At 36.8% G+C, this 14,079-nt stretch overlaps 1 protein-coding gene and 1 non-coding gene across 7 annotated transcripts in view; both read left to right on the top strand.

The window, feature by feature from the left end:
* Positions 1 to 14,079, top strand: part of AFTPH (aftiphilin) — a 67,970-nt gene that overhangs the window by 41,467 nt on the left and 12,424 nt on the right. For 4 of the 6 annotated variants that reach the window (XM_003830896.5, XM_008956322.4, XM_003830897.5 and 1 more), the window contains exons 3-7: positions 1,186 to 1,337; positions 2,722 to 2,848; positions 3,253 to 3,309; positions 6,566 to 6,688; positions 13,068 to 13,128. In XM_003830896.5, the coding sequence (XP_003830944.2) occupies positions 1,186 to 1,337; positions 2,722 to 2,848; positions 3,253 to 3,309; positions 6,566 to 6,688; positions 13,068 to 13,128 (520 nt within the window). The remainder of the gene's footprint in view (positions 1 to 1,185; positions 1,338 to 2,721; positions 2,849 to 3,252; positions 3,310 to 6,565; positions 6,689 to 13,067; positions 13,129 to 14,079) is intronic. The other 2 variants (XR_609275.4, XR_609274.4) reach the window with 1 other exon arrangement.
* On the top strand, positions 12,472 to 12,576 carry LOC129397226 (U6 spliceosomal RNA). Its single transcript, XR_008624467.1, has one exon. It is a non-coding gene; the product is annotated as a U6 spliceosomal RNA (small nuclear RNA).

Here is a 14,079-nt window from a genome sequence, read left to right as displayed (position 1 = left end):
TTTGCTCTGATACAGCTTCCAAAAGAGATTTGGGTTCAGAAAATGTTATGAATTTTTTTTTTTTAATTTTCCTGGGTGCCCACTACACTACAAAACAGAAATCAAGCATCAGCTTGTTTTTGTTACTTGGCAGGAAGTACCACCATGATGTGGCATTTTGCTTGTACAGTCTGTGTCAATTCAATAGTAAACTTAATCTTACAACAGGCTTTAACTTAATAACAATTTGTATTCCTAGTTGATGTTTAAATGGTAAATTGGGCTAAGTTGGAAAATATATTACATGTATCTGAAATAGGAAAATAGGAATGAATGTTATTATAGGTTGCACATGTATAGTAAGCCTAGTGGTACCAAAACTAAGTTGATCTAAATCCAGCAAGTTTTAGTTAATAAAAATACTTTAAAAAAAAAGCCAAGAAATGTATCTGTTTGTTCTTGGTGGAAATACTCTGGGGAATATGCAGGCTTTACTTGGGAGGAAGGTAGTATTCTATTCAAAAATATACATGCAACAAAGACGAGTAGAGAAATGGAGTTTCTAAAAGATAATACATATCACCAAAATGATGAATGAGCTTTTGGATTTTTTATCAGTAAAAATTGAGACATTCTTTGCTACTTTGGTTTGTACTATTAGCAGCAAAGATATTTCCAAAAGGCTATCAAAATTCATGTTTATGTCCAAAAAAAGATTGTTTAGCTATAATAGCATAATACTTCCCACAAGCATCCAATCTTATTGTTCCTAAATCTAGAGTAGATGAGTGGTAGTAAGAGACATTCCAGTGTGGTGGAAAGAATATAAATGCTCTCTGGGTTTTTTTGGTTTTGCTTTAGGCAGATTATTCAGACATTGAGATTGCTTTCTCACTGTACAATTGGGTAATTTCTTTTTTGTAGAATTTTGTAATAGATTAAGATAATGCATATAAAGTAGCAGATATATTGCTTGGCACGTTGCTTTTAATTGCCAGCTACGTAGCTCGTCATCATCATTTAAATTAATCATTTAGAGTGATTGTTTCATGAGTAGTTGTGTTCTTTTCACTCAGTGTTTTCTGATGGTTCTCTTCCTCTCTTACAGTAGTGGACAGGGTGTGCGTGTGTTTGCATTTTAATGCTATAACTATGATATTATCAAAATTAAATGAAAATAAACTTTTGGGGGGTGTTTTGATGCAGACAGCTTTATTAAACCGCCTGGAGCGAATTTTCGAAGCATGTTTTCCTTCCATACTTGTCCCTGATGCTGAAGAGGAAGTTACTTCCCTGAAGCACTTGCTGGAAACAAGCACTTTGCCAATAAAAACGAGAGAGGCCTTACCTGAAAGTGGGTAAGTAGGAGACTGTTTTTAGATAGCATGTGTTTTTGTTATTTTTAGTAGTTCTAATTTATAAGTTTATCTTAAAACATTAAGGTTCAGGCCAGGCGCAATGGATCACCTGAGGTCAGGAGTTTGAGACCAGCCTAGCCAACATGGTGAAACCCTGTCTCTACTAAAAATACAGAAAATTAGCAGAGTATGGTGGCGCATGCCTGTAATCCCAGCTACTTGGGATTAAGGCTGAGGCACAAGAATCGCTGGAACCCAGAAGATGGAGGTTGCAGTGAGCCAATATCACTGCACTCCAGCCTCAGTGACAGAACAAGACTCTATCTCCAAAATAAAAAAAATTAAGGCTCAAAAACATTGTGTCAAAACCTAAACTCCCTGCCTTTTTACTTTTGAGCTATTTCTTTTTATATTTCTAAATCAATAATCAGTTGATGTTATACATTATTTTTTGACTTCTTAGAATGAAAACTGAAAATTTAGATCTTACCTCTGCTATTCTCCTCCCCTCATCTTCCCCATATATCAGTTTTTGGTTAATTTCTTATTTGGCATTTTTATTATTATAATCACGTATGTATTGTTGACTCTTAAGCCACTGTTTTCTTTATAGTACAACTTCTTCCTGGACTTCTCTTTTTCATTAATGTTTCCCTACCCTTTAAGAGCTTGTTCATACACTTGTGATCCAACACCTTATCATTCTGCTCCCATCTAGAATGGTTTCAGTCTGGGCTTACACATACATTGCCTTGGGACTTCCCTTCACTTAGATCCCATTTTGGTGGAGCATATCCTCCAATAGCCTTCTGAGAAAAAAGATAGATGGGAGGCAAATTTTTATTCTACTCTCACATTAAATTTATAGTTTAAGATCTCTTTGTTGCTGATATTCTGAAATTTCACAGTGAAATACCTTTTTTTCTTTGAGACAGTCTCGCTCTGTTGCCCAGGCTGGAGTGATCTCAGCTCACTGCAGCCTCTGCCTCCTGGGTTCAAGCAGTTCTCCTCCCTCAGCCTCCGGAGTAGCTGGGATTACAGGCACCCAACACCATGCCTGGCTAATTTTTTGTATTTTTTAGTAGAGATGGGGTTTCACCATGTTGGCCAGGCTGGTCTAGAACTCCTGACCTCAGGTGATCCGCCTGCCTCGGCCTCCCAAATTGCTGGGATTACAGGCGTGAGCCACCGTGCCCGGCCTAACTTAGTTATTTTTCTAGTGACTATAAGTATTGGCTCTTGATTTCATTCAAATAGTTATACACTTACGTTGGACCCAAGAGTAAATGGAATGTGTATTATGTCACAGCCATATTATAAGTAGAACTCATGGTGAAAGTTATTGAGTAACCTGTTGTTGATGGCTTCATCATGGCCTTTGCAGGGAATTGCTAGATGTGTGGACTGAGCTACAGGATATCCATGATGCACATGGCTTGAGATACCAGTGGGGCGGCTCCCATAGCAACAAGAAGCTTTTGTCCTCCTTGGGAATAGACACACGAAACATTGTGAGTTTGTTAGTACCTTGAAAAATCTTTTAATCAACCTGTGGATGTTTTAAAATTCTGTCATACTTCTGTTTAAGCTGTGGTAAGCTAGTTCCTCAGAAAATAAATATTTGGTTTAAATGTTCATTTATATTGAATGTGCTGACTTTTAAACATCAGTCTACCTAAATTTTTCTCTAATCAATACTTATTTTTAGAAAAAATTGTTTTAGTAGTTTTTCTTAAATATAAAATGAAGGAATTGGACTGGGAGATAAAATAACCCATATGGGCAATTTTTAAGTTTCATCAATTTATCATTCCCAATATATGTAATAAAACATCTCAAGCATATTTGGAAACTATTTCATTGTATGATAGATTATTCTCTAAATATATATTCTTTCTGTCTAACGTGTGTGTAGCTCTTCACGGGCAATAAGAAGCAGCCTGTTATAGTGCCCATGTATGCAGCAGGATTGGTAAGTACAAAAATCTCTCTGCATGTATTTATCATTACTGCATCTATTCTGTAAAATCATCTTAAAATACACTTCTATGTCATGCTATATAAGAGACATTTAGTGTTGGAATCTGAAGGGTATAAATAGATCTTTTTTGATCTCATAAATCCCATCAAATATTGATCGCAGGACTTTTAAAATATTTCATTAATTACAGATACTGTTTTTAGATTGAAAATTTTTATCTTAGTCATATTAGCATATATAACTGTAAAATGCACCTTTGGAGGACTCTTTTTCTTTTCTAAACTTGCTTTAAAGAAAAAGCTGAAGTATCAGAAGGCCTAAAGATATCATTTGTTTTAATCCAGTTATTAATTTTAAATGCAATATTGAGGCTATAGATGTACATAAAAGCTTAGAAACACCAAATTATAATGAAATGAAAATGAGCCAGGACTCATAATGGGTTCTTAGTTTTTCCATTAATGTTTTAAATGTGTTGAATTTTGTTTTTTCAGATATGCCAGGTAGTCCCGGAAAACTGAGACATTTTCATTCTGTTCCTTTTCAAGACTCAGTCACATTTTAAAGTTTGATGTTTGTGTTTTTTGGTGTGTATTTTTATCGATGAATAAAAATGCCCCATCAAACTAAAAGCATTACTATAACCGTTAAATTGGAAATAAGGAAAAAATAATGAAGGAATCTTTGGTATAGAATTTATACAACCCATTATGTGCATGTGACAATTTGCTGTGGAACTTGACCTTTAAATCTACAAACTTTCTCCATGAATAAGCACTAATTATTGATTTTGAATTGGAACATTTTGATTTGTTTTGTGGGATTTTCTAGAGTTTTGGTTTTTTTTAAATCTGTTTACTCCTTTGTAAATGGTTATCGTGTACTTTAAAAACATTTTGATGATCCCCACATTGTTTTCTGTTGTAGGTAAATATAATGCTGGACATTTCTTTAACTTTTTGGTTATTTGGATTTCTCTTTTTCTCAAGGAGTAGCAATCCAGAGGTTGTTGATGTTATGGAACTAGGAATTTAATTTGTAGGCACTTTCATTCAGCATATTAGGGGCAGTGACCTACTTAATGCTTATGCGTAGCCTCAGCCCATTAGCCAGTTCTGTGAGGTTTGTGAGAAGTTAGAGGCTAAAGCTTATGCTTTATTTTTCAACCTTTATTAGTAATATTTTTACTATTTCTATGGACTTTTTTTCCCACTTCTTTCCTCCCCTCCCCCCCCCCACCTTTTTTCCAGTTTTTCACATCTGTCAGCTCATACCTATGGCTACTATTTCTATAAGCTTTAATTCCAAAGTTTATTTAATGAATTTAAATGTATCTCCCCCTCCCCCATCTTTGTGATATCTTTCATTTAGAAACTTTTTTTTAATATCAAGTTTTAATTATAGCTAAATTTACCCATGGTACCTTACACATTTGAGATGTTCAATAATCTTTTGATCTCACCTGGAGAAATAGTACCTGAAGTGATCATTTAAGCCACTGGTTCTCAAACTTTAATGTATATAAGAATCACTTGGAAGACTTGTTAAAACACAAGTTGTTGAGCACTGCCCCCGACCCCCTTGTTTCTTTTTCAGTATTTCTGAGGTAGGCTCGAGAATTTGCACATCTGACAAGTTCCAAGGTGACACAGAAGCTGCTGATTGGGAATCACAGTTTGAGAACCACTGCTTAAAGTGATCATTCAAATTAAAAAACTTGGCTGAGACTAGTAATTGTTTGCCAAATGTATCGTCTCTGCATAAGGGCACACTAGAGAGCCTGTATAATACATATGGTATTGAGTTAGCCCATGAACTTATTTCATTTTTCTAGCTGCTCGGTTAAAGCCTTTCAGATGTGCTACTGTTAAGAATTGATTCTGCAAACTGTTTTAGTTAGTTTACACCTATTTTATTGGGGAAGGGAGGAGGCAGGGATTCTCCTGAAAATTTTAGAAATTTACAGATTCTAACATTAAAGACTTAGCAGCTTTGAGGTTTTGTTTTTTTGTTTTTGTTTTTTTGGCCCAGTTAAGGGTGATTTTGTCTAGGATATAACCTTTGAAAAACATTCAAAAGCTTTTCAGATATTATTTTAAAACATGTAACAGTTTGACATTTTTCAGGCCTAGATTACGGCCCATTTTGAGTTTGGTAGAGTGTTGATGAAAAATACTGATTTTTTTCCTCTTTATTTCTATAGCCATACTGAACATCTATTTTTCTTACTCAAAAAGCATATTAGGCCGGGCGCGGTGGCTCACGCCTGTAATCCTAGCACTTTGGGAGGCCAAGACGGGTGGATCACCTGAGGTCAGGAGTTCGAGACCAGCCTGGCCAATGTGGAGAAACCCCATCTCTACTAAAAAAAATACAAAAAATTAGTCAGGCATGGTGGTGGACACCTGTAATCTTAGCTACTCGGGAGGCTGAGGCAGGAGAATCGCTTGAACCTGGTGGGTAGAGGTTGCAGTGAGCTGAGATCACACCATTGCACTCCATCCTGGGCAACAGGAGCAAAACTCTGTCTCAAAAAAAAAAAAAAAAGGTGTATTAGATTTGTAACAAACCCTGTGGAACCTGTAAGATGTTCTTCCTCTCTAAAAAGGCTGTGTATCTGCTTTGCCTGTCCAAGGAACTAAGTCTCCAGTGCTGTCATAGAGATCAGGATCAAATATTAAGTTTACACTGAAGGATATAGATGTCATATTATATGGCGTGTTTTACTATCAGCTCTCACTTCTCACCATGGGGTAATGTGTACAAAGGGTGCCGTTTCTTACAATTTTCGTGTCATTAGTGTTGGATTTTTAGAGGTTAGATGTGACATATTGTTGTCTCCCCCCACCCATCCCGAGTTGGTGCTTCTGCTTTCATGTGACAGTAATAATTCTGTACTTTAAAACATCTGATTTAAAATACAAAGTCTTGCTTTAAAAACTTTTGATTCTAAAGGTATTATTGTGAAATGGTTCTCATTATAGTGCTATAGGATTTTCAGTAAATAAAATTTAAGAATAGCTGGGTGTGGTGGCATGAGCTTGAGGCAAGAGGATCCCTTAAGCCAGGGAGTTTGAGGCCAGCCTGGGCAACATAGTGAGACCTTGTCTCTTAAAAAAAAAAAGACTAGTTCCTTTTTGTCTTCAGTACTTTCCAAGTGACCTGTTTTTTACCTTCTTCTTTCTGATAGATTAAGTTTATGGGCTGTGCCCCCCATCCCCATTAAAGGCTAATATTCCTTTTTCAGGGTATGTTAGAGCCCACCAAGGAACCATTGAAACCACTTTCTGCTGCAGAAAAAATAGCTTCCATCGGTCAGACAGCCACCATGTCACCAGATATGAACACATGTACATCTGATCAGTTCCAGGTAAAAATATCTATATGTGTATAAATATGTTTATGCGTGTATATGCACATATATCCACACATACTGCCTTTTTCCTTCATTTATGACTGTTTTAAAAATATTTGTAAAGCTTGATTTAATGATGGACATGATTTTGATTAATTAACATCCCTTGGAATACAATGAACAAATTGTCTTTAATTTTCAAAAACAGAAAAGCACAATTTGAGAAATGGGTGATTATGGGTAAGTTCTTAAAACTATCCAGGCCTTAGTCTCTTTATCTATAAATTGAAGGGTTTAAAACAGGTATCTCTAAAGTCCCTTACAGTTTGAATATTGTGTGATCATAATTACTGACACAAATCTGGTAAGTGCTGGATTTAAAAAAAAAAAAAAGAAAAAAGGAAACACTGTATTTATACCAACTCTATAAGTCTGCTATTGTATGTGTATTTTTTCTGGAATCCTGTGAAATTTTATAAAGCAGTAAAGGTTAGATATGTCCATTGCCTTAAACTTGTTTTTAGAGTTTAAGCAAAATGGTTATTTAACTCGAAAATGATGTGACCTTTAACTAAACAATCTATGGATTAGGAAAATAGAAAACTCTTTTTTTTTGGAGATGGAATCTTGCTCTGTCTCCCAGGCTGGAGTGCAGTGGTATGATCTCGGCTCACTATAACCTCTGCCTCCTGGGTTCAAGCGATTCTCCTGCCTCAGCCTCCTGAGTAGCTGGGACTACAGGTGTGTGCCAACGTGCCCAGCTAATTTTTGTGTTTTTAGTAGAGATGGGGTTTCACCATGTTGGCCAGGCTGGTATTGAACTTATGACAGGTGATCCACCCACCTTGGCTTCCCAAAGTGCTGGGATTACAGGTGTGAGCCATCACACGCAGCCAGAAAACTGTCTTACCTTTCTTATCCTTTACCTCCTTGGCACACTTAAGCACAAATTTTTTTTCAGACTAATATGTTAATATAAAGTCTTCTCTCACTTTTTGTTCGGGTAAAATGGGCCATTTGGGCTTGCTTACTCTTTCCATATCAAGTTACAAACTGACTCAGTGCTGGTTAAATATTATAGTTTTAGAAGATTAGTATTTTTAAGTGAACATTACCATTTCTAAAACATATTCTTGCCATGTTTTGTCATTTCTTAACCTTAGATGTCATCTTTAATTGTATCTAACACAAAAAGTGTATGCTTGGACAGCCTTTCCCAAAATGTGTTCCCATTGAACATTAATCCCCAGAGGTGGTCCACTAAAGGGTTCCAGGGTAAAGTAAGTTTGGGAAATACTTCATATCATACCCCCATAACCACCCTTAGAGATCACAGCACACATTAAGGACATTGAAGAGTCCTGCAATGAATGGCCTTAATTTTAATTCATTTCTCAAATTTACTTGGCCACAGGACCTTTTATTGCAGAGATCAGAGGAGAGGGGAGTGGTAGCACCTGCAGAACTAGTGTTTTGAAGAACATACTTTAGAAAATGTGTAAAGCATAGGTCCTGCCATTTTAGGTGTGTTTCAAGAAACATCTAATATTACTGCTGTGTACCACTGTGTTTTATACTTGGGCATAGCTTAAATGTTACTTTGAAGCCGGCTTATAACTAGCACTGAATTAGTGGGCCAGAGGACCTTGATGTTTACAATGCCTGGCCTTGATGGTTGGGCAGCAGACAAAGTGGCTTGGGCAGAATGTCTCCATAGGTAGAATCTGTTCTTAGTTACCTTAATTTTGCTGCCCTGATACGCCCTCTGGCTATAAACTGCTGTCCCAGGTCTGCCCTGTCTATGCATATTTCAGAATTACCTTTCCCACGGCACATTTTTATTTCTGCCTCCATCTGCATTCTTATTCCTACAGTGTTAGGTATTAGGAAAGTATTTTGAGTAACTACTTGGTACATTCACTGAAAATGGAGCTGTACTTATTGAGACCATTTGTTGCTAGTTTTGCTTGCTTCCTCCTCCATCTAACCACTTCCACCTTACAACCCCATAAACTATTGCTTATTGTATCAGTTAGCTGTTGCCTGTCATTTTTTCCTCTAGCTGATTTGATCTTACTGTGTATTTCATTTTAGTCATAGCTTATCACGTTTCTTTTATAATTTCACTATGGACTTGACAAAAAAGTAGTCCAGATGACCTAATGAAAAACATGTTTAGAATTTTGTGCTAAGATGCCTGACCTCCATAACAGAATTGTATGGTCCTTGCTTGACTCCATACCTCTGACTCAGGTTAAAATATTTAACAGAGCAGGCATGGTGGCTCATGCCTGTAATCTCAGCACTTTGGGATGCCAAGGCAGGTGGATTGCTTGAGCCCAGGAGTTCGAGACCAGCCTAACCAACATGGCAAAACCCTGCCTCTACAAAAATTAGCCAGGCATGATGGCATGAGCCTGTAGTCCCAGCCTCTAAGGAGGCTGAGGTGGGAAAATCACTTGAGCTCAGAAGCTTGAGGCTGCAGTGAGCCGTGTTCACACCAGTGCACTCCAGCCTGGGCAACAGAGTAAAACCCTGCCTCGAAAAAAAAAATTTAACAAACATCTGACGTACATTTTCTAAAGAGTCTCTTTACAAAAAATTATATATATATATGTATGTGTGTATATGTGTGTGTGTGTGTGTGTGTGTGTGTATATATATATATATATTTTTTTTTTTTTTTTTTTTGAGGTAGAGTCTTGCTCTGTCACCCAGGCTGGAGTGCAGTGGCATGGTTTCAGCTCACTGCAACCTCCACCTCCCGGGTTCAAGTGATTCTCCTGCCTCAGCCTCCCAAGTAGCTGGGACTACAGGCACACACCACAACACCAGACTAATTTTCGTATTTTTAGTTAGAGACAGGGTTTCACCATGTTGGCCAGGCTGGTCTCAAACTCCTGACCTCAAGTGATCTGCCCACCTCAGCCTCCCAAAGTGCTGGGATTACAGGCGTGAGACATCGCACCCGGCCTAGAAAATATTTCTTACCACTCTTCTTTGGCATGCTACATACACACACACACACACACATATGTGTGTGTCATACAAATGAAATACGTGTGTGTGTATATGTGTGTGTATGTATATATATATTTATGTAAATATATGTAATTTTACTTTTTGGCCATGCAGGAAGTTACATCTTCCTACACCCCTAGCCTTTAGTGCTAGAAGCAACAGTGGCTTTCAAACTTAGCACAAGCACAATTGTATAATTCCCATTATGACTGCATGCTTTTGGGTCTGTCTATTCTATCCCAATTTTGGTACCCATTGAGTTTGTTTTTATCTTCCAAATTGGCTTGTATTCATTGATCTTATAACTATTGCATCTCTTGTTTAGAAATTTATTAACTTAGTTTAAGGGTGAAAACAGTAATTTTACCTTTTTTGGGATTGTGTGTGTGTTTTCATTTTTATCTGCTGAATTTCACGGTCACACCATTGTGCCACTACTGATTTCCCTCTTAGTAAGGTCAATACTTTACACTTTATTCATTGCTGAGTAGGGTCAACACTCTGACTAGCAGTTATCCATCTAGTCACCGGTAGCACCTTCTCTTAGACTGCCTGATGTATTTTAGTTGTGAATCAGAATTTTAGAGCTAGAAAAGAAAAAATGATTATGTAGTTCCATGCTCACTTTTTTTTTGAAACAAGAGTTTTGCTCTGTTGCCCAGGCTAGAGTGCAATGGCGCAGTCTCAGGTCACTGCAACCTCTGTCTCCTGGGTTCAAGTGATTCTCCTACCTCAGCCTCCCGAGTAGCTGGGATTGCAGGCACCTGCCACCACACCTGGCTAATTTTTATATTTTTAGTAGAGACGGGGTTTCACCATGTTGGCCAGGCTGGTCTCGAACTCCTGACCTCAAGTGATCCACCCACCTTGGCCTCCCGAAGTGTTGGGATTACAGGTGTGAGCCACCGCGCCTGGCCACCATGCTCACTTTTTACAGCATTGGAAAGGCTAAGTGATTTACCCAAAACCATGTATTAGTGGTACTGCTAGGACTGGAATCCAAGCCTCCTGTCTCCATGTTTTTGTTCTTTTTATTATGACCTTATTTGCCTAGTGCTTTTATCTCTGCAGTAATAATTCATACCACATTGCTTCAAGTGGTTTTAAAACGCTTCATTCTCAAGCTTTCTCTGGTTTCCATACTTGTGAACATCATTAGTTTTAGTCTTTTTTTGCTTCGGTATCCTGTTTTTCACCTTTTTCATTTCCATTAAATGTCGATTCGTGTTTATCACCTCATTATGATTTTGGCTGTCTTCAAAATACCATACCCCTATTTGAGCAGCTCAGATTTCAGCAAATCATTAAATCATTGAAATATTTCTAAGCACCCAGCTACTTGACATCATTCAGATAGAATGTGTTTTCGGATAGATGTGTTCATGAAAGAACTTCCTCCATTTATTCAGAAATCGTTATTGTATATGTATAAACCTAGATTTTGTCCATTCATTCAGTGTTGAATATGCCCAAAGGTGTCACTGATGTAGAAGTGGAGTAAGTTGAATCTGCTAGAATGCTTAGAGATGTTTGTTTCCTTTTATGATCAGCTAAAGAAGATATTTCTAAATATTTATTAGCTGTGCAGGTAGGTTATAAACTAGGTTTTTTATTAGCTGTGCAGGTAGGTTATAAACTAGGTTTTCAGCAGTTTTTAAACTTTTATCTGAAATAATTATAGATTCATAGGAAGTTGCAAATATAGTACAGAGAAGTCCCTTGTACCCTTCACCAGTTTCCTCCATGGTTACATCTTACATAATATGCTATAATGTGAAAACCAGGAACATGACATTGGTACAATATGTGTGTATAGTTCTATATCATTATATCACATAGGTAGATTCCTGTAACCACCACCACAGTCAAGATACAAAACTCTTCCACCACCACCACTATTAAGAACACCCTTAATAGTCACTGCCCCACAACCATCCCTATCCCATCCCTTACACCCACTAATTAATGTTAGTATTTTACTCGGTTTATACCTTGCTCCAGGCTGGACCTGATTTTTGGAGACTAAATACTTAAATTAATTTGCCTGTCATTGGTATCCCAGTTATCCAGACAATCGTCTTATAATATCATGGAGTTAGACTTTACAAAAATAACTGATTCATGCTCCTTTTCTATAAAAAACAGCAAGTGATCTTACCTACGCAGAAAAAAATATAAAGTTTTAACAGTGCCTGCCTTACAATAAAGCGTAGTGGTAAGCGATGTCCAAACAAAAGACGATAACATTTTGATATCAAAAATCTAATAAAATACAGGTTATTTTAACACCATCCCCAAAAGAAAAGAAAAAACCAACATTTTTTCATGTAAGAATATTTTAAAATGAAGTGTGAATGCTCATTTTAAAAATGTGTTTGCACTGCCTTCCATCTTAAATTTACCATTTGCTTATTTTATATGTTTGACAGTTAGGAAATTTAAACCCCTGGAATAGTGAATTTTTTTTTTAAACAGTCTCACTCTGTCGCCCAGGCTAGAGTGCAGTAGTGGCACGATCTCGGCTCACTGCAACCTCCACCTCCCGGGTTCAAGCAATTCTCCTGCCTCGGCCTCCCAAGTAGCTGGGATTACAGGCGTGTGCCACCATGCCTGGCTAATTTTTTTTATTTTTAGTAGAGACAGGGTTTCACTGTGTTAGCCAGGATGGTCTTGATCTCCTGACCTCGTGATCTCGGATCCCAAAGTGCTGGGATTACAGGCGTGAGCCACCGTGCCCTGCCTGAGCATCCCTTGAGTGTATTGTTTTTAAAATTCTATGCTCACTTCAGCAGCACATTATAAAATTTGGCAAGATCAGAGGAGATTAGCATTGCCCCAGTACGAGGATGACACCCAAAATTAAATTCTGGTATCTAATAAGTAATTTCTAAATGAAAGAAGTTGATTAAAATAGATATTTTAAGTCAACACTTTAAAAATGTCTTATTAGCCCATAATTTTCAAAATTTGGAAAATTGTAAGGAACCAGACAGACCTTAGACTTTGAATCTTCTTGTTTTATACCATGTTTTAATTTTTAATGTAATCACATCAATAGTTTAAATCATGATTTGAGAATAGATTGAAATCTTGACATAGAATCAGTTCATAAATTTGTTTAAAAATGTAAAGATAATTTCATTTCCCAGATACAACTTTTTAAATGTCAATAACCTGTACTGTTTGTAAATTTTGCAATTTCAGTTTGTGCTGATATTTGCAGGTAACCTTCTGAAATTGTAAATTATCCCAATTTTGTCTTTAGGTACTTTGTTGCCTAATGGTCTTGCTATAATTTTTTTTTTTTTTAAGGATTCTTTACGTTGCTACAACCTGTACTGATTAATTTTGATTTTTTGGTTTTCAACTCTAGGAGTCTCTACCACCCGTCCAGTTTGACTGGAGTAGCAGTGGCCTTACTAACCCTTTAGATGGTACGTCTCTCCGTAGAGCCTCTAGCACCAGAGCTAGAGTTAAGAAAGCTACAAAGTTCAGACAAACTTCTCTCTGCTGATTTCCTTTTTTATTTGAACATAACTTATTCTTATCTTTGGAAATTCAGGCTTTCTTTCTGAACAGTAATTGCTCAAGAAACCAGCCGTTATTATTATCAACAGTATTAATGTCCAAATATAGGTAATAGTAGTTAGGTAAAATTTTAGTTTCTTTAAGTCAAAAGTAAGCTCCTTTATTTTTTACAAATATCTAGATAGTTTAAAAGGTATTTTAGCTAGGACCAATTTACCTTGAATTTTTTTCTGTAAGTTTTAATTTATGGAATTTTCTTGGATGCAAAGTCTTGTGACTAGAGGCTGCTTCAGAGCACAAAGCACAATTATTTAGCCAAAAACAGCGTGCATAGATCCATGTTTATTGACTCAAAGTAGTTTTTAGATTTAATATTTTATAGAGCACCTATATGCAAATAGAAAATAAATTTCACAATCCTTTTCTAAAGCGTGTCTCCAAATGTTAGTAGGCAGTTCTAAAAATAATTGGTTTCACTTATGGCTTTAAAAGAAAATCCTCAAAAAGGAATAACTTATTTCAGTAATGTAATGTGGGCTCTTTAAAATAAGTAACACACCAATGCTAGTTTCTAGTATTGACACCACAAGTTTTAAGTGGATCCCAAGATGTAATTGCTCTTACTCCTTGTGCTTAAGTTGTTCGAGCCATTGTCTAAACACCTGTCATTGTCTAAATGGCAATTATTTTGCCATTGTAAAAAAACACTATCAGCTTGGCCTTATAGTGGGGTCCTAGGATATCTGGAAAGCATCCAATTGAATTAATATAGTGCTGAAGGAAAGCCTGGATGCACTTTTTGCTGTTGTCTGGTGTCTTCAGTCAAATCATCATGCTTTTTATTAACAAACAACTTC

This window comes from Pan paniscus, chromosome 12 (genome assembly GCF_029289425.2).
Source record: "Pan paniscus chromosome 12, NHGRI_mPanPan1-v2.0_pri, whole genome shotgun sequence".
NCBI classification, from domain to species: domain Eukaryota; kingdom Metazoa; phylum Chordata; class Mammalia; order Primates; family Hominidae; genus Pan; species Pan paniscus.
Note: the sequence above shows the minus strand (reverse complement) of the source record. Positions and strands in the feature narration are given on the sequence as shown.